We start from the raw sequence: 18,790 nt of genomic DNA, 5'->3' as shown, positions 1-18,790 counted from the left end.
TCAACATTGAAATCTTTTGGCTTGTAGAGGGTTTTGCCTTGAAGTTAATGGGTACTGACTGATCAGGGTGGGGGTTGCTGAAGTTTGGGGTGGCTGTAGCAATTTCTTAAAATAAAACAACAATGAAATTTGCTGCATCAATTAACTCTTCCTTTCACTGGAACACTTAGAGGCCATTGTAGGGTTATTAATTGGCCTAATTTCAATATTTCTGTGTCTGAGGGAATAGGGAGGCTGGAGCAGAGGGAGAGAGACGGGGAACAATCAAAACTCACAACATTTATCAATCAAGTTTGCTGTCTTAGTGGGTGGTTCACGGATCCCCAAAACAATTACAACGGCAGCATCAAAGATCACTGATCACATACCACCATACCAGATGAAATAATGAAAAAGTTTGAAATATTGCAAGAATTACCAAATTGTGACACAGATACACAACATGGAAAGATGGTGCCAGTAGATTTGCTGATACAGGGTTGCCACAAACATTCAATTTGTACAAAAACCCCACAATTATCTGTGAAGTGCAATAAAGTGAAGCACAATAAAATGAGGTATGCCTGTATTTGTTTTTCCAGACCTATGATTTCAGTAGGTAAGGAAACTCCTTATACCCATTCAGATCAACAACTATTCTGCAAGTTATAGTTTTATGCAGCTGCCTGTGTCAGAGGCCAAAATTGAAATCAGGCTTTCTGATGCGGAGGCCAATTCTCTATCCATTACACCAGATTGCTTCTCTACGTAGCAGTAAATACCTACAGATAATTTAGCATAATTTTACAGAAACTCCTGCTAGAATGTTTCAATGAAATAATGTTTGAATTGGTTTGTTTGTTTTGGTCGTAACTGAGGTGATTTCCTGAAAATTCGCTTAATTAGAAACTAATCTAGACAATTTCAGTGACTTCTTACTCCAGTCGTTGGAGACTGTACCTGGGCTTTGATGAAGCGCATGTGTATGTCTTGCCTTTCTGAAATTTCGTAACTGTTAAGAAACCATAATACTTCAGTATTATTGGGTTTTCAGATTAAAATAATTATCATTTAAGGTCCAAAATACTAGTGATGAACCTCTCCCTATCTGGCTAAGAACTGAAGAACTGAGCTATTTTTCTCCATGCCATAATAAGGAGCAAATGGCCAATTCTCAAGGGAGAACACAAATATAGAAAATATGCTTTTAATTTTATTTTATTATTTAAAAAATTAAACATTGGGTTAAGAAAGAGAGAATCAGTTTTCTAACTTCAGTGATTAAGATATACCAAAGCATAGAAGCAAGTGCTGGATTCTTATTTTCCACAGAACTGTAGTTTATAGCATTACTTAAAAGGTTGTTTGTTTTTCTTTTTCTGTTTTCTAGGATATAGAGTACATACGTTCACATTATAACATTGAAGATTTTATTTACTATAATCATCACCAACGAGAAGAACATGGCCACATACACCATTTTGTTTTAAACCCCATATTCCAACACTATACAAAATATTTTCTGAAGGAGATCCTTCGCTTAAGCTTTAAATCCTGCCTCTACTATCTAATTTACCCACAATCCAGGGAAGGCAAGGTAAAAGAAATCTAATGTGGCTTTATTCACTTTCTGGTGGGTTCCATTTCCCAACATATATATATATATATATATATATATATATATATATATATATATATATTCCATGTGCGTTGCTCCTGACATACTTTTCTCTCTCCTTTTCAGTTCATCTTTCTGCCCCTTGTATTTTCATGACACTATATTGATTGAAATTTAAAAGGCTACCCTTATTTTGGCACCTTTATTATACTAAAAATAAGACTCAAGAATATTTTGAAATGTAAAATGACTACTAAAACAATCAGAACTAACAATAGGTTATACATGGACAAAGCACAGATCAAAAACTGTATGGAGATTGGTGCCAGAATTTCAGATTGTTTCTCAAGATATATTTATGCAACACCAAAATCACACTGTAATTTTTTCTCACAACATTAAGTTGGTCCACAATAGCCATTTTTGTATGTCTGATATACCGACAAAGTTTTCTAAACTCTAATATTTGCAACAATGTAAAAAACTCCATTGTGAATATATATGCATATATACATATATGTGTGTATTTATATATATGAACATACACATACACATACACAGACCATATATATTTACATTTGCCCCTTTTCCTATGGGTGATAGCACGGTCAACCTCTAGTTCCTTGGTCTTCCTATGTAGGATTTTCTGTTTTGCCAAACACAGCCTTTGTCTTTCCTGTCATGTAGATTTGAGTTGGTAATGTGGGTCAGTGAAATCGCTGGGTTTCTTTTGAAAAACCAAAGTAAGCCAGCATAAATTGAAATTATATCACTTAGCAACCCTAACATTTTGTAAAAGTATATGAATACACACATATAACAATGAATTTGCCAGTGTTTATTACCTATCGATGGATTTATTTTTTTATTTTTGGAGTGATGAGATAAAGGGAATAGGCGTGAGGTAGAACTGATAATTGGGTTATTTCCCCTGATCATGAAAATGAAAATCATTCCAATAATACTAAAAGAACCCAGATTTTAATTTAGGTAGTCTAGGAACCATGGACCATGGAATTTTCCTTTACTTCCTTGTTTAATATTGGTTTGGTGACCTTCAGGATATAATAGTAAACTCATCGTTTTATTCACATTGTTGCCTACATATTATATATCCATTAGTAATAATAAGAAAAATAGTTTTGGGGCACTTAGTTTAATATTTGTATGTACCTTAAAATACAGAAATAAGAACCCTTTAAGACTAATCATATTTTCATGTGTATAACATGGGTATGGATTTTGATAAATACTTATTATTCACTTTGTATTCTAGTGTGTACTTCCATAGATTAGAGTAAAAGTGGAGGTTGGAGACAATTGTGCAATTAACTCAGACAAACTGCTTTGTCTAAAACATCCAAGTAATCAAAACAAAGTCATTTTGAGTTATTGTGATTGGATTATCTGGATGGTTTCATCCATGTTTTATTGTACAATACATGTTTAGGTGCAGCCTTTGAGAAATTTAACCAAGATTATTTAAAAAGTAACATTTGGATTGTCCTACAGCCCAGCATTGTGAAACTTGAAGTGCTTTACGCTTTAAGAATTTCAGTTAAAAAGCCTTATGATGACCACAATCTATATGACTACATTAAACATCACTAATTTTTAGCAAATTAGGCATATAATGTTTGAAACATCATTTGTGAAATAAATGAAACTCTTGTTTTCAGAGCTTACATTAAACAAACACTTCAGTAGGGGTTTTAGATTTATTTATTTTACCAACCTAAATTTTTAGGACTAAAGGGTTACAAAATTCTGGAAATCATTTCAGAGAATTCTCTGATATTGAAGAAATTTGAAAGAAACAGAAAACACAAGATCCAAGTTGGAAGAGACCTCAAAGGCTGTCATATCCAGCCTATATCTAAAGCAGAATTAACTAAAAAATATCTACTGAGTTGTCTTCCAAATTTTGCTTGCAGTCTTACAGGATAGAGGGATCCTGATACCCCGCCCCCAAGGTCTAATTCTTAGGAAGTTTTTCGTTACATTAAGCCTAAACTTATTTGTTTGCATCTTTCACCTATCATAGCCAGTTCTGCCCCCTGGAACAAAGCAGAATAAGTTGAATTCCTCTTCAATGTGACAAACCTTCAAATATTTGAAGACAGCAATTATTTTCCCCACAAGCATTCTCTTCTTCAAAATAGACATCTCCACTGCCTTAAACTGATCCTGATGTGACATGACCTTGAAATCCTTCTCCATTCTTATTCCTCTTTTCTGAACATTCCTAAGAGGAGCCTTGGCCTGACCAGAGTTGTTCCCTCCGCAGTTCTGGACAATACTTTAAGATTGCTTTGACTCTCATATTCATGATGAACTTGTAGTTCACATGTAACACATGCAGTTCACTAAAACCCCAGGATTTTTTTCCAGATGAATTACTATTTAGCCATGACTCCTTGTGAAGTTTGTTTTTCAAAACTCAAGTTATCAAAAACTTTTCATTTGTATCTTTTAAATTTCATCTAATCATGTTTGGCCCAATATCCTAACTTGTCAAGCTCTCTTTTTGTGTTCTTATTCTGTCATCTAGCATGCCAACGACCCTTCCTATTTCTCTGTCATCTGCAAATTTGATAAGGATATAATTTCTGCATACCTGCTAGCCATTATTATTACTACTACTACTATTATTAATTTTTATTACCTGAGAGGTATTTCACCTGTCTCTAGTGACAAACATCCCAATGAGTGCTCTCTTACTTAGATATCTGGCATTTGAACTTCTTAGTAGCTCTTGCAGTTCAAAGGACATTGTTCTTTTCCTACGAAACAGAGCCCAACAGGGAAAGACCTAAGACTATCAGCAGAGACTCATAGCCATCCAGCCTGGAAACTCCTCAGAAGTGAGAGGCTCACTAGAGTAAACATTTTTTAAAGATAATCAGGGTTAAGTAACTTGCCTAGGGTCACACAGCTAGTAAGTGTCAAGTGTCTGAGGCCATTGAGCAGGCCTTTGATTCTATATGATGCTGATTTTGTGACAGGATAAGTGCTGGAGATAACCTCCAGTAGTACCCAAGGATGGCCAGGGCTTACTGTTGGGATTAGAGATAAATGCTGTGGCCTACATGATGACATATATCATCTTAAGCATCTACAGATGTAGCCATTTTTCTTGGGAGTAGGGGGAAAGTGTAGATAGGACTGGTATATCTTTAGAATAAAGTAGGAGAAAGGCAAGGCAAGGCAAAGCAACAAGCATTTATTAAGGGTTTGCTACATGCCAGACACAGTACTAAGCACTGTAGATAAAAATACAAGCAAACACATAGTTCCTGCCCTCAAGGAGCTTACAATCTAACGGAGGGGGGAAGACAACACACAAAAGGAGCTGAAAAGGAGTGGATGATAGAAGGCAAATCCTCTTTCCTGAGGGTGAGGGAATATGGTATTGAAATATGGAGACTGATAAGCAGAAGTAGGGGGGAATGAAGGATGGCTGGATTGGGCTTCTCTCCAAAATGGAGGCCCTGGGAGGAACGCACCAGTGGAAGAAGGGGGCTGGCATGGAGGAGGGATGTTCCTGGGTGAGAAGGCCCCCAGTGGTGAGGGAGGTCCCAGAGTGAGATGGCAGTTGAAGCATAGAGCTGAAGTCTGGAAAGGCAGAGGCAGATCTGGGAAGGGAATGAAAATACCCCGTTACCAAGGAAGGCCAGCTTGGTCCCCTCCCCAAAATGGAGACCCTAGGAGGAACTCATCAGTGGTATAGGGGCTGGAAATAAAAAGAAAAGAAAATGACTTTAAAAGCTGTGCCTCATCTCCACCATCAGTTTTCAGTATCCCATTGACCCAAAGCAGTGGTTCTACCCTTCTCTGGTCCTCTTCTTTAAAGAAATCCCCTCCCCCTTAACTGTTCTGTCCCACTTCAATTCATTTTGAACTTGAGTGTTCTAGTGGTTACTACTCTTATAAGATTATGCCATATTTTTTCATATTTATCCTTTGATATGTTCTTTGCAAAATTTAAAACACTATATAAGTGATCCCTTTTATTATTTTTCTTGTTATCTTTCATTGACAGGCACATGGAATAGTAGATAGAGAATCAGGAAGGCCAGGGTTCAAGTCCCTCTTCTGACACCTACTAGCTGTGTGAACCTGGCTAAGTCTTTTAAATTCTCAGTGTTCTGGACAACACTCCGTAGAGTCATTATAGATCTGCATTGGTGGAGGGAGTCTCCTCAATGAGAGCACCACAAGTTTCCCACAATCAGTGGTCTCAAAAATGAGAGCCATGGCCTCGCCCAAAGGAGTGTGATCCCTCAAGTAGGAAGTATGGTTAAATCTCACTCTCCCCACAATAGATAAACTGGTGACTGGTCGCCAACACAACTATACCTGCCCTTAATCCCTCGTAATCCCCTATCTGACTCCTCCCAGCAAATTCTGGGAGGAAGACTCTATTCAAGTTCCCAACTCCCTGAGTTCTGAGCTTAGAATAGGCTTCTCTGGGTAATTACAATTTAACTGCCTAGAAATCCACAACAGCAGCTGAACAGGTGCTACTTGGAAAATCCTTCTCTTCACACCCCATCCCTTCATGGTTATAGCAGGTGCCCTTTAGGGAGAGGGTGCTGCACTCCCAGGCAGCAAGAGTAAGAACTCTACATCCAACCTTTGAGTTTTGGACGGGATAGACCAAATTGTACGAGATTTGGATCCCATTACATTATCTTTTCTCACAGTTACTGTCCAGGGTACCATCATCCTTCCAGTCACTTAGGTTTTCAACATCTTAGCTCCGTTCTCTCCCTTACCCCACATATTCAGTTACAAGTTGACAAATCTTGTAATTTCTATCACTACGACAGCTCTCATCTGTTCTCTTTGTTTGCTCACACCATAGTTCAGTCTCTCATCTCTCACCTGGATTATTGTAATGGCCCTTTTTTTAGTTTCCCTGCCTCAAATCTCTTTCCTCTTCAGTTTATCCTCCACAGAGCTGCAGAGGGGCCATCTACAGTCATCCGGATCTATATCTTGCCCAGATGGCTCCTGAGGAGAAAGTGAGGCTAGTGACTTTGCATAGCTCTCCTTCACTTAAATACAATTCACTTGCAAGTTATGGCATCACCTTCCTGATGCCATGGTCCTCTTCAAGAGTAAAGGACAAATAACAACAAAGCTGCCAAAGTGATTTTCCTAAAATGTAGATCTGACCATGTCACTCCTCTACCCAATAAACTCCAATGATTCCACACTGACTCTAGGATCTATATTGTTTCATCTTTTTCTAATCCTTTAAAATTTTGATTTTCTTTAAAACAGAAATATACTTAAAAACATACACATATTGGGGGGGAATTACTAAAAAAATTTTTACTGATGAGGGTGAATGATCAAAAAAGTTGGGAGACCATTGCCATACAGTAATGAAATTATAGGTCTGGGCTATTAGTTTTCTCTATCTACCTATGTATTGTCTAGATCGGAGATTCATAACCTACGGTCCATGGACTTCAAAAAATTGTGATAATTGTATTTCAATATAGTTTCACTTATAATCCTATATGTTTTATTTTATGCATTTTAAAAACATTCTGAGTAGGGGTCTCTAGGCTTTACTGGACTGCCAAAGGGAGCCATGACACATCTGATCTAGATGTATAGCATGTGTATACATATACACATACATACATATATAAGAAGGGTAAGACCACTGCTTTAGGTTGATGGCATGAAGTTAACTGATGACAGAAGGCATATCTTTTCAATGGTTATTGTTCTTTCCTTTTTTTGTTTGTTTCCTTCACTTCATTCCAAAAAATCATAAGTCTCAGCTACCCCTGGAGCAGAATAGCTACATCTTATGCTAGCTGTTATTTTCAGCTACCTGGGATGAACATGCCATGGTATAGACCACTGCAGTTGTCCATAATGCCAGCTCCAACCATAGTCTTGGCCAACCTGGGGTACCTCTGTAGATAGTCATCAGTGCTCATCCTACAACATACCTGGGAACATGCATGTGCATACCTGCATATATATACATGTGTGTATACATGTATGCTATAGACATACACATGCATGCGCATACACATGTGTGTATATATGCATGCATATATATATCCTCCATTACCTGCCCTTATTTCTATCATCTTTACATGTCTTTCTTTTTATCCTGTGAGAATGAATTAATTCCGTCTGTCTACACTGATTTCTTTCGACAATTCCTCTTCCATTCTTTAAAATTGTTTTCCTTTTTGTCTTCAGAGTTTCTTTCATGAGAACTTATCCCTTCAACCTGACTTTTGTTGAATTTCAGTCTATGAAATCCTATCTCTCTTTTTGATGAAACCTCTGAAATCTATTCTCCAAAAATCCAGGACATATTTGACTATGCCTAATTTTCCTCTCCTCTTTCAGAAATTCTAAAATAAAGTGGTCACTTCCCCCTACTCCCAGTTCTTCCACCATTGATTTGTACTAATAGCTCTTAATAATAAATGATAAATTAATATTTTAGTGTTTTCTCATCAAAGCACCATTTGTCAGAATGAATTTCATGAAGCAGTAATTCCACTTGTAATATAACATTAATGTATGTCAAATTGAGATAATGCATCCCTCTGCACAATTTGCATTTTATTATTTCATTTCCTATAGTTTATTTCATCCAGAAAGATCCAGTTGAAGATATTTAGAATGACATGCTATGCAACAGGAGAGGTTTTTAGGTTCATTTTAAGTTGCTCACTTGGATGGCATTTCAGTCTATGTGTTTTCTTAAAGCATCTTTTGCCAAACAAGCAAAGGTTAACAGTAAGCAGATAACACAGCTTAATGAGGTCAAATCAAGCTGATTCATGATCACTATGGAGAAGAATATCCTCCTGGGGAAAATACTTGTACTGAAAAATCCCATAAACCAAACCACTTGTTTATCTGTCATTCCCACAGAGATAGTAATGTAATTACTCTCATAATTATCTTCATTAGTGTCAGGCATTATCTGCAATTCATTCCTCTGCTCTAAGAGTATGTTTGTTTATTTGCTGATTTTTCTCTTGGATTTGGCCAATCTAGTTAAGAATTTTGTATCTGTAAGCCATATATCCAACATCTGTGATACGCTGTTCTGACATTCTCCCTGCTAAAATATAGATTGCTGTCTTTCAGTTTCAGAATCCCTATGCCCATTCCCTGACATCTGCCCTTCATTACTTGGTTCCCGTGCGACCAAGACGACAGATTGTCTATCCTCTGGAAGAGCTTGGCATAAATGCTCCATCAAAGGAGGTCTCCAAGGATCAGGTGGGTAACAGAAGCAGCAGCAGGCAAGAGGCATAGTGCCAGCTAATGCAGGGTTTGGCAGATGGGACGACATTACTGTCTTAGTGTTGAATAGGCTGCTTCTTAATTACAGTGAACCTGGTGTTCATACCCTTACAGCCCGAGCCTTGCTAATGCACTACTGTATCCAAAATGTTCATTTCAAATTGAACAGTAAAACAGTAACCATTGCATAGTGATCACTAAAAACAAACAAATAAATACGAGGAGGGAGGTATTTTTCTAACATGAACAACATTTATAGTATACTTTTTCTCTCTCCAATTGCTTCAAATGGTATTCCTCTCTTAGCTGATTTTTGGGTTCATGACAAGAAATGCTATGTCACTCAAGACAAAACTGACAGAAATTGTACTTGATATGTTTTAGATAGTTCTTTAGTCCTAAAGTCATGTTTATTTAATTGGCTTCTGGAGTGAAACTCTGAATACTGCTGCAGAATGTCAAGAATGATTAACAGAAACATATTAGATACCCTTGGGCTGCCAAGATATTTGACCTTAAAATGAATGCATTTGCCTAAGCAAAAGAGGCTTTTCTTGCTACAAGAATAGAAAATATCACAAGGTAAGGGGATGAAGTAAAAATATGATTTTTAAGGTCAAAAATTTATACAGCTATTTCCAATAACAAAGGGAAATGAGAAGAAAAACCTTGTAGAATCATCATTCCTATAAATGTCTGTCTGGGGTAAATTATTTTTCTTCTTAAAAAATAGAAAAATTACCATAAGATAAAAACACAAGTCTCTTTAGAGAAAAATACAAAAGTGTAAGCTTTAAGATCTGAAAACAATTCTTCAGAGACAGATGTTATCTCTAAGAGATGAAAATTTCTACAGATATTAGGGCCTTACGCAGCACATTGTACTGATGTCTTTTCCTCCCCTCCTGCTTCCCCACCACTATTCTGCCTTAGTTACTAGTTTGCATCCAAGTATGATTCAGGATGATGACTGCTCTATAAAAGCCCAGTTTTGAGGAAGCCACTCTTTTGTTTTAGAGGTTATTTCTGGGTCCTTTTCTCTAACTTCCTTGAGACCAGTGAGTTTTTTTCAGGGCAGTTGCTGTGTCCTAAATTTTTTTTTTTTATTTTGGAAGACCTGGATGCAAATATTCATTCTTTAATCACCATTTCAATTTTTTTTTTTACTTACAGTGGCACAAGAGAGTCCCAGTTTGAGTTTAAGGGCTTAGTAACAAAGACACCCCCCCCACACACACACACAATTGTTATAGGGCAAAATTACAACCACCCACTAGTTAAGTGATCAAGTGATAATAATTTGTTTTCAACCAAATCAAATTTTCTGGGGGTTTTTAAACTTATACTAGCTGTAGTTTACCACACTTGCTTGTTAGTAGAACTTTAAGGGTACAATTTAGAAATCTTTTAATAGTAATTGAGGTGGGTAATATTGAAGAATTGTTCCTCTTATTTTTTTATGAGTTGATTAAGGCAAAATAACACAAAAGAAGATATTGGAAAGAGAGTTATGTAATATTATGTCCATTGTTTCTCAGGGCAATAGATTTTGTATCAGTTGAGTTAGATGTGGTTAAATGATTTTATTTATCAGCAGATTCTATTTTGCTCCTTTAAATTTCACATCCCCCTATTTACTGCATTATTTGTGTCCCTATGATTCCCTCACCATATTCATAAATTTATGTGATTGTTTACTTTTCATAGCTTTCATCCAATTCAGTGAATCTTAATGTTGCCTTCCATTTCCTTGCTTTCACCTGGGAAGTCAATTTTCAAGGGAACAGATCACTCCACGCATTAGTAATGGGATAGAAAGCTTTTCAGCTCAGTAGGTTGCCAATTTGAATCTGGCACAGGTCAGCAGTGATTGGAATTTATCATTTCATGGCATTTTGGTGACCTCTGCACAATGACTTAGTTCTTTCAGTCTAGTTTGGTTGATAAGTGTCCCCGATACAATATCTCCCCCATAGTTTCTACTAATTGACTGTCTTCCCAGTATTGTGCCATAAGAATGGTCATGGCAAATAGACTAATGAGCTTTTACCACAAGCTGCAGAAGAAAGTCGTGAAGATTAATAAAGTCTGATAGTCAACAAGTATTAAGGGAATAACTTTCTGCCCAAGTAAGTAGTCTGAAGCATGAGATAGAATAGATTTTGGTGATTTTTTTTTCTGACCTAGAGTCCATTGTGTAAACATTCAATTGGTAACTTTGTGTTAAATGTATTTATATGGCCCATCTACATGGAAATGTAATCAATTATGCTACCATTTAGACAGACAAGACAAATCAAAATTAACTCAAAAATATTTAACTGCCATGTATGTGAACATATTTTTAGGCATTTTCCCCCTCATTTTTTTTAGTTTTTTAGTAAGACAGGCTTGCCTAACCAGTAATGGAAAAGTCACTGAAGAAAAGTCAGCCACAGTGTAAACAGACATAACTCTGAGGAATTCCTCTAGGGAATATATCAGTATCAAGGAAACTTTCCTTGTTTCTGGCCCAGAATTCATTCTAGTATTTTTAAAATGTATAATAATATTTTAAAAATTTTATCATAACCAATCCCAGATGACAAAAAGCTCTTGTACTTTTAATATCAAAAGACATTTATTGAATAATGCTCATCAATTATTATAATCATAACCACTCATATCTATAAAGCATATTATTGTTTACCAAATGCTTTCCTTATAACAAGCTTATAAGACAGGTAGTTCACTATTCCCATTTTTTTTAACAGTTGAAGAAATTGAGTTTCACAAATGTTAAGTGACTTGACCAAGGTCACATACCTAGTGAGTGTTATAACAATGGCAGCTTTTAAGTCTTTTAACTCTTTCCCCTGCCTGGTGCTGCTTCTCTGGAGTGACAGACTCTGAAGGAGGAGCAGCTGTGGGCTCTAATTGAAGAGAACACTGAGCTGCCTGATTTTTGACTATTGCCCAGGCTATAGAGAAGCAGTAGAAACATTCTTCTGATGCCGCAAATCAGCAGAAGAGAATTGGCTAAGAAACTGGCCCTGGGGAAGTGGAGTATTCTGCGTTCAGAAAATAAGAGTATGAAGGGAGAGTTAGTGTTGTGATTGGAGTGATGTGAGTCAGAGAGGGAGGGATGGGGACAGGAAGGAGGGAGAGAGACGAGAGACAGATAGATACAGACAGAGACAGACAGAGAGACAAAGAGAGAGAGACAGAGAGACAGAAAGACAGACAGAGAGACAGAGAGAGACAGAGAAAAGAAACTAATGTGACTATGGAAGCCTAGGGAATATGAATCAGTGGGAATGGTTTGTGGGTGTGTCCAGGTATGGATTCCCCCGAAGTTTGTGGGTAGTGTTTAGTTGCAGCTGCCTGAAGGGTTGAGTTGACACTGGGGACAAACTTTGTTTTAGGGAGCATTAACTCATTCTACAGAGGTAAGTCGTCCTAGCATGTGCAAGTAGTCCCTAAGATTGAATGTGTGCTACGTCCCAGTGCCTTTCACATTTGGATGTTTCTGTCACTTGGAGACAGAGTTCTAACAAAGTCTGTATCTGAATGGCACATATCTGAGCCCCTGGTTGTCTCTGCCTGTGACAAGAAAATGTTGGGGAAGGGGAAGAAAAGCACGGAGACTTAAAAGTAGAATGCATGTAAATGAGTATCACATTCACTTCTTAAAATGTATATAGATGTTATAGCTTAGCCTGGAATTTTTCTTTTTTTCCTAGCTCAAGGTTTTAAAGGTCCAAATCAACCTTTTATGCTGCCATTTAATCATACTTTTAAAATGATTATTCATTTAAAAAATGATCTGTGTAAGCATTTTGAGGGACAAGGTTTTGGTTAGTTTATGTGATTTTGACATCGGAATTGTCTGTTTTTGTTTTCCCAAAGTAAATCATAATTTAGTAAACATCTTCCTTCTTAAACTTGAATATATTACTATTCTCCTAGAATGTGATCTCTTGCAAAGATGTTACTTACTGGCATTAGTTACCCTTTGAATTGCTTCTTTTCATCTCTGACTGTACTTCCCTCAGTCCAAGTATAATTACCATCTGATGGACTGTTACTGGATACAGTTTCACTTGTACATCTGCTGTCCTAGTAAATTTCATTATTCTACCCAGCACCTGCTAGATTTTCTCCTGGTTTAATTGTTTCCCACCCCCTCCTTAAACTTCTTCACTTTCATTGCCAGCCATCCAGTTTCCATGTGGATTTCTGGAGATCAACAGTTTAGTGTCTTTCTGGTGGATATTTCTCAAAGTTCAATTAATGCTTCTTTCTGTACCATGCATATGACGAAATCATGAATATTTTCTAGCTTGTTCTGAATATAAACCAAGACATATTATATTGTAAGTATACCTATAGTAGGTTAGCCCAATTTAAATCTACCCTGTAATTCAAATTTACCTCTCCATACTCCTATACAGAAATTCTCTATACATTTAAGTATGTATATAAAAATAATATCTTCTATTTATAGTCAAATTCTTTTTTTTGAGATTCTTGGAACTATTTTCATCATTTTTAGAATGAAAGTTCCCTGGGTTCCAAGATTATTTCCTTATGATTCGCAAAGTGAAGGCTGGTATAGCACCACATACGAGACTGATCTATGCATTCAGCTCTCAGATTCTGATTATCTTCAGAATCACAGAGTTTTTTAGAGTAGGAAGGTGCTTTAAACCTCATCTAATCCAGCTCCATTTTAGCAGTGAGAAAACTTACCCATAGTTAAATGACTTGTTCAAACACATTAAGTGTACAGCAGAAGCAGGACCTGAGCCTGTCTTCTGATTTCCAAACCACTACCTTTATTCTTTCCATTACGTGATTCTTCTCTGGTAAGTATTAATCAGTCAAGCAACAAACATTAAATTACATTCCTATTATGCATCATCATGCTCTACTACATAGTGGGAATACAAAGACAAACTCTCCGCGCCCCCTTACCTTCCTTCATGGAGCTTAAAATCATAGGGGGAAACAACATGTAAACATACAAATTACAAAATAATTGGGAGGGAGTGAAGGAACATTAGCCGTTGGGTATCAGGGATCAGAAAAGGCTTCATATAGGAGGTGACACAAGCTGAGATTTCAAGGAAGCTTGGAATATAAGAGACAGATCAGGATAAAGTACATTCAGTGCATGGAGGGCAAGCTGGGCAAAGGCAGGGAGGTAGGAGATGGAACACAAGCAGTAGGCTCTTTGGTAAGCACTTTACAATTCACAGGATTTAGAGGTTGGAAGGACCTTAGAGATCTAGTCTCATAACATCCCCATTTTGTCGATAAAAAAATCGAGTCCCAGGGAGCTTGCTAATAGCAGAAACTTGATTTGAACCCAGGTCTCCTGACTCAAGTTCTAAGTTAATAGTTCTACGTTCAGAAGGAAAAACCCGAACCACTGAAAAGTTAAGTTATCTGAAAATAATTTTCATGTCTTGTAGATCTTTGGCATTAATTACATGAACTTTGACAAGAAGTGAACCATAGTCAGATTCTTTAAAAAAAAAAAAGATCTGTTTAGCAGCTTATTAGCCTAGTGAATTTGCACTTATAAGTCTGACACTGAGAAAGGACAATGAGAAATGTATGGACCAGAGTGGTCCACCATCTTTGTCATAACCCTGTGGTTATAACGTTGATGTTTAACATCGTGTCATAATTATTCTGTGAAACCTGCCTTTTTCCTTTGGGGGCCATGCTGGAAATGCCTCCTTAACACATATAGAAATGTTTATAGACCAGAGGAAGAGGCTCTGATCCTGTTTGTGTAAGGAACAAAGAGTATATGTGGGATTCATGCTTGTAACCCTGTGTGTTTATGGGTAATGATGCTCTATGTCCAATGGTCCCTGACGAAGGCTGAAAGCAGAGCTGAGCCTGAATTTTGAATAGGGCTGGGGTGGGAAAGGTAGCATTTGACTCTTGAAGCTTTATGGTCACCTATGATGGAGCTTTAAATAAAAAGTTCGTACTTAACCTTTGTATATTCAATGCTAATCAATCATTGGCTTCTTTCTTAATCTCTAGAATAAATATTAATGAAGCCTACTTTGAGATCTAATATTTTTACCAGGAGTGAAGAAGTTTTCAGTTGTTTCAGTGCTAACAATAAGGAGAAATACTAAGCATCCTTTAATTCACAAGAATAGACCTTTCATGTAATAATGAAATTACTAGTAATACACAGGAATTATCTCTCTCAAAGAGAACCTTTGAATTTAAAACCGCACCGTTTAGAAATTCCTTTTTAAGAAAAGAATTAAGGTATCCTCTCCCTTCCCCGCCCCAACAACCTTCAAAGCATCCAACGTGTCCTTTCAGTGTAATGATGCCTCATTCTCCTTTGGTAGCTACTACAGTTCTGAAAAAAAGACTTCACCCCACCTAAAAGAGCAGATCCTGAGGCTTTTCTGGATGCTGACTGGGCTCATGCCACAGCCCAGCAGGGAGAAAAAAATAGATTCTCTTTCCTGCCGAGCTATGGTAATGAATACCATCAAGGTTCAGAAGTGCCCCAGGATACATAATATGACTGCTGTGGTGCCTCTGAAGAGTCATGGCCCAAGTGCAGAGCATCCTCGGCTTGATCTCAGCTCCGAGGGCACTAAGTGGCTCTCACAGCGTCCTCAGAATGTGCCTTCAAGGATGAAGGGAATTACAGTGAAAAAAAAATGCTTTAAAACAAAAAGAAAAAAAAGCTGACAGAGAAAACAGGACTAGAAGTGGGCAACCTCAAAAAATAAATGATTCATCTTCTAGTGGATTGAGAACTGAGAGAACTTGGTGTGAATGCTGCCCTGGGCACCCACTCCCTGGGCCCAAGCCTGCAACCATTCTTTGAGCCCCAGTGAACTCATCTGTAAAATGGAGATACTACCTCCAGGACCTCTTTTTCTAGGACTGTTGGAATGGTCATGAGATTATATCTATATATGTCTTTCTGTCTGTCTATCTATCTGTCTATATGCAAAGTGCTTTGCAAGCCTTTGAGTGCTTCAAAAATGTCAGCTATTATTATTAGTTTTGAAAACACAGGGCTTTATTTAGACCAGGGGAAGGGAACCTGTTGCCTTGAGGCCACATGTGGCCCTCTAGGTCCTGAAGTACGGCCCTTTGATTTGGATCCAGTCAAAGGGTCACACTTGAGGACCTAGAGGGCCACATGTGGCCTCGAGGTCACAGGTTCCACATCCCTGACTTAGACAATGAAGACTTTTGATAGTTAGAGGTTTAAAAATAGTACTGCGCACTAGCAACAGTGCCTTTTGTTTACTGTTTCAATCGATTTCTCACTGTGAATGTCACTTTTCTACTGCCATGAAATAATTTTCTCCTCTAATTCTTTTTTTAATATGTGTACAAAGTCACATAAGTAATAGAAGTATGGTATAGTATACTATAGTATGCTATAGTATAGTAATATAGTAGAAAAACAAGAGAGTTGGAATCCTAGAACCTGAATTATGGTCTCAGTTGTGCCACTAACTAGTATTTGATCATAAGCAAGTGATTTCACTTCATTAGGCCTTAATCCCCTTATCTAGAAATGTAACACTGACCACCATGGCCCTCACAGCCTGAAGGCCAGGCATGTTATCTACACCCCTCCTCTAGGGTTCTTCCTCTGTTACCCTTAAGAGAGAGTGAGCAGTATTTAGGCTCTCTGCTGCTGGCTGCTGATGGCATTCCTTCAAATATAAAGGGGGTGTCCCTGTACTCTGATTCCAGTTAGCCACTAATAGATAAGTTTTTATAAATGAATATTTACTTCAATATACAAACAGCTTAGCTCAGTTCTGATAGACAACAGACCCAGTTTTCAAGTCTAAACCCCGCCTTGGGCTCAAGCTCCCAGAACCCTGGCTTCTCAGAGCTTCTGTGTTGGGCTGGCAAGCTCCAATATCCTGTCTATAATCCTGCCTCTGAAATCACCATGACTTGAACTCCTGGGTCCAGTGAGGATTCATCATCAGCCTCTGAAACTGAGAAGGACAAATGAAACGGAATAGAAACAAATACCATAGGCCCATTTCTCAGAGCCAGAGTAAAAGTGAGGAGAAGGTATCGTCCCTACAGGTTTAGTTCATAGCACCCATGCTGTGGGTGAACTCTGATCTTCACCCTCTGGATGTAGTAGGAATGAACTCACAGGGAAGAGAGTGACTGTTTCAGTCTAGCCAGTTGAAAGATGCGGTCTGTTCTGGCTATGCAGCCAAATCCAAAGAAGCTACTCCCACCCTGTGGCAGGGAAGCTCAGGGAAGCAGGGTGCCTCCATCGGCTGTCTGGGCATGTGTAGGTCAAGCTCTCTTGCATGAACAATGCCAACTGCTGTCCATTTGCCACTAAGAGGCAGGGAATCCAGTCTGTATGGAACAGCACGATGCTCTGAGGGAAAAGAAACAGGAGGCGATAATGCAGTTTTTCCACCTTGATCATCACCTGCCTTCATATCCTGGTGGAGGCAACGTGGAACCCTGCACCTAAAAACCCCAGGAATATTAGTGCCCTTTAGAGACCCCAAGAGTAAAAAAGAAGCTCCTGTCACCAAACACTGCCAAATGATTCCATGTTAGAAAAAAGATAGAATTTTATTTATAGAAGTGACACTAAAGAAGAGGCATTACCGTCTGCCTTGCAGCTGAACCATGAAGTCTTTCCATCTGCCCTAAAGCCGAACTCATTTATATGTGTTGTCTCCCCTTGTTAGAAAATGAGCCCCTTGAGAAAAGGGACTAGCCTGTTTTCATGTTTCCTCAGCACTTAGCACCATGCTTGGCACGTAGGTGTTTAATAATGCTTTTTCACTATTCATTCCTTTTTGTCTCTCTCTAGGAGGTTGGTCAGATCCAGGGGTGGGAAACACGCTGCCTTGAGGCTGTGTCCAAACTGGATTCAGTCAAAAGGCCGCACTTGAAGACTTAGAGGGCCACATGTGGTTTCGAGGCCACAGGTTCCCCACTCTTACATTATACAGTCTCTAAGGTTCCTTTAAGCTCTGGAATAATATGATTCTATATTCTCTAAATCAGAATATCACACAGAGCCTGCAAACTGAATTTGGTTTGTGGAACAGTTTAAAAGCAATGTTACCATTCATTAAAAAGCTCTTTAGTGGATATGTCTTATGAGCCGTTATTAATCTAGCCTTTAAGTATTTGCGTAAGAAATTTTTCCTATAATTAAAATGATATCTCTGTGCTACATTGTAGCATCCATTAGGTAAAGTGCTTGGAGGCAGGATTGGATAGATCAAGAAATGATCTGCAGGATAGAGAGATACTTCATATTCATACCAGTCACTTGAATTGAGCCTGGATAGGCTAACATTTTCTATTATTTGGCAACTTTCAGAATGTAACATGAGCTTAGTAGTTGTTTCAGTTCTAACCAGATGAGTGTCCATCTCATAAAACCAGTATGAGAACTGTCATTCATATTCAGAAAAGAGGGAGTGGATTGAAATTGAATGAGGCTCAGAGAGTGAAGTACTTTCTCATCTCCAGAAGTGGCCCCTTTTAGGTCAGGGTTGAACCACAATGGCCTGACAGAATAGGAAAGGTTTTTCTGTTCCTCCTTATGTAGTACCTGTTGCATGAATAGCTACAGCAAAAATGCAATCCTGAAAGGGGACCAAACATTTTAAATAAGTAGTTTTTAAAAAAAAAAAACCTTATTCTGAACGCCTGGATATCACTAAGCTTTATCCACATCAATGATATAATTTTCTCCATAGTAACAAGCTTAGTATGAAAGGGAAAACAAAAAAGACACCTTTAAAAATGGAAATAAAACAAATGAAATAAATAAGGTGCAGAAGAGTGTGGGAGCCATAAAAGATTTTATTGCCACTTGTTTGAGAAATCAAATATGACTCACAT

General features: G+C 37.9%; 1 protein-coding gene across 1 annotated transcript in view; it reads left to right on the top strand.

Annotated features, from left to right (window-relative positions):
* Window positions 1-18,790, top strand: part of CFAP61 (cilia and flagella associated protein 61) — a 338,893-nt gene that overhangs the window by 124,337 nt on the left and 195,766 nt on the right. The window contains exons 16-17 of the mRNA XM_027840405.1: window positions 1,370-1,576; window positions 8,738-8,872. Coding sequence (XP_027696206.1) covers window positions 1,370-1,576; window positions 8,738-8,872 — 342 coding nt within the window. The remainder of the gene's footprint in view (window positions 1-1,369; window positions 1,577-8,737; window positions 8,873-18,790) is intronic.

Source organism: Vombatus ursinus, unplaced genomic scaffold (genome assembly GCF_900497805.2).
Source record: "Vombatus ursinus unplaced genomic scaffold, bare-nosed wombat genome assembly UNPS02014841.1, whole genome shotgun sequence".
Lineage (NCBI taxonomy): Eukaryota > Metazoa > Chordata > Mammalia > Diprotodontia > Vombatidae > Vombatus > Vombatus ursinus.
Note: the sequence above shows the minus strand (reverse complement) of the source record. Positions and strands in the feature narration are given on the sequence as shown.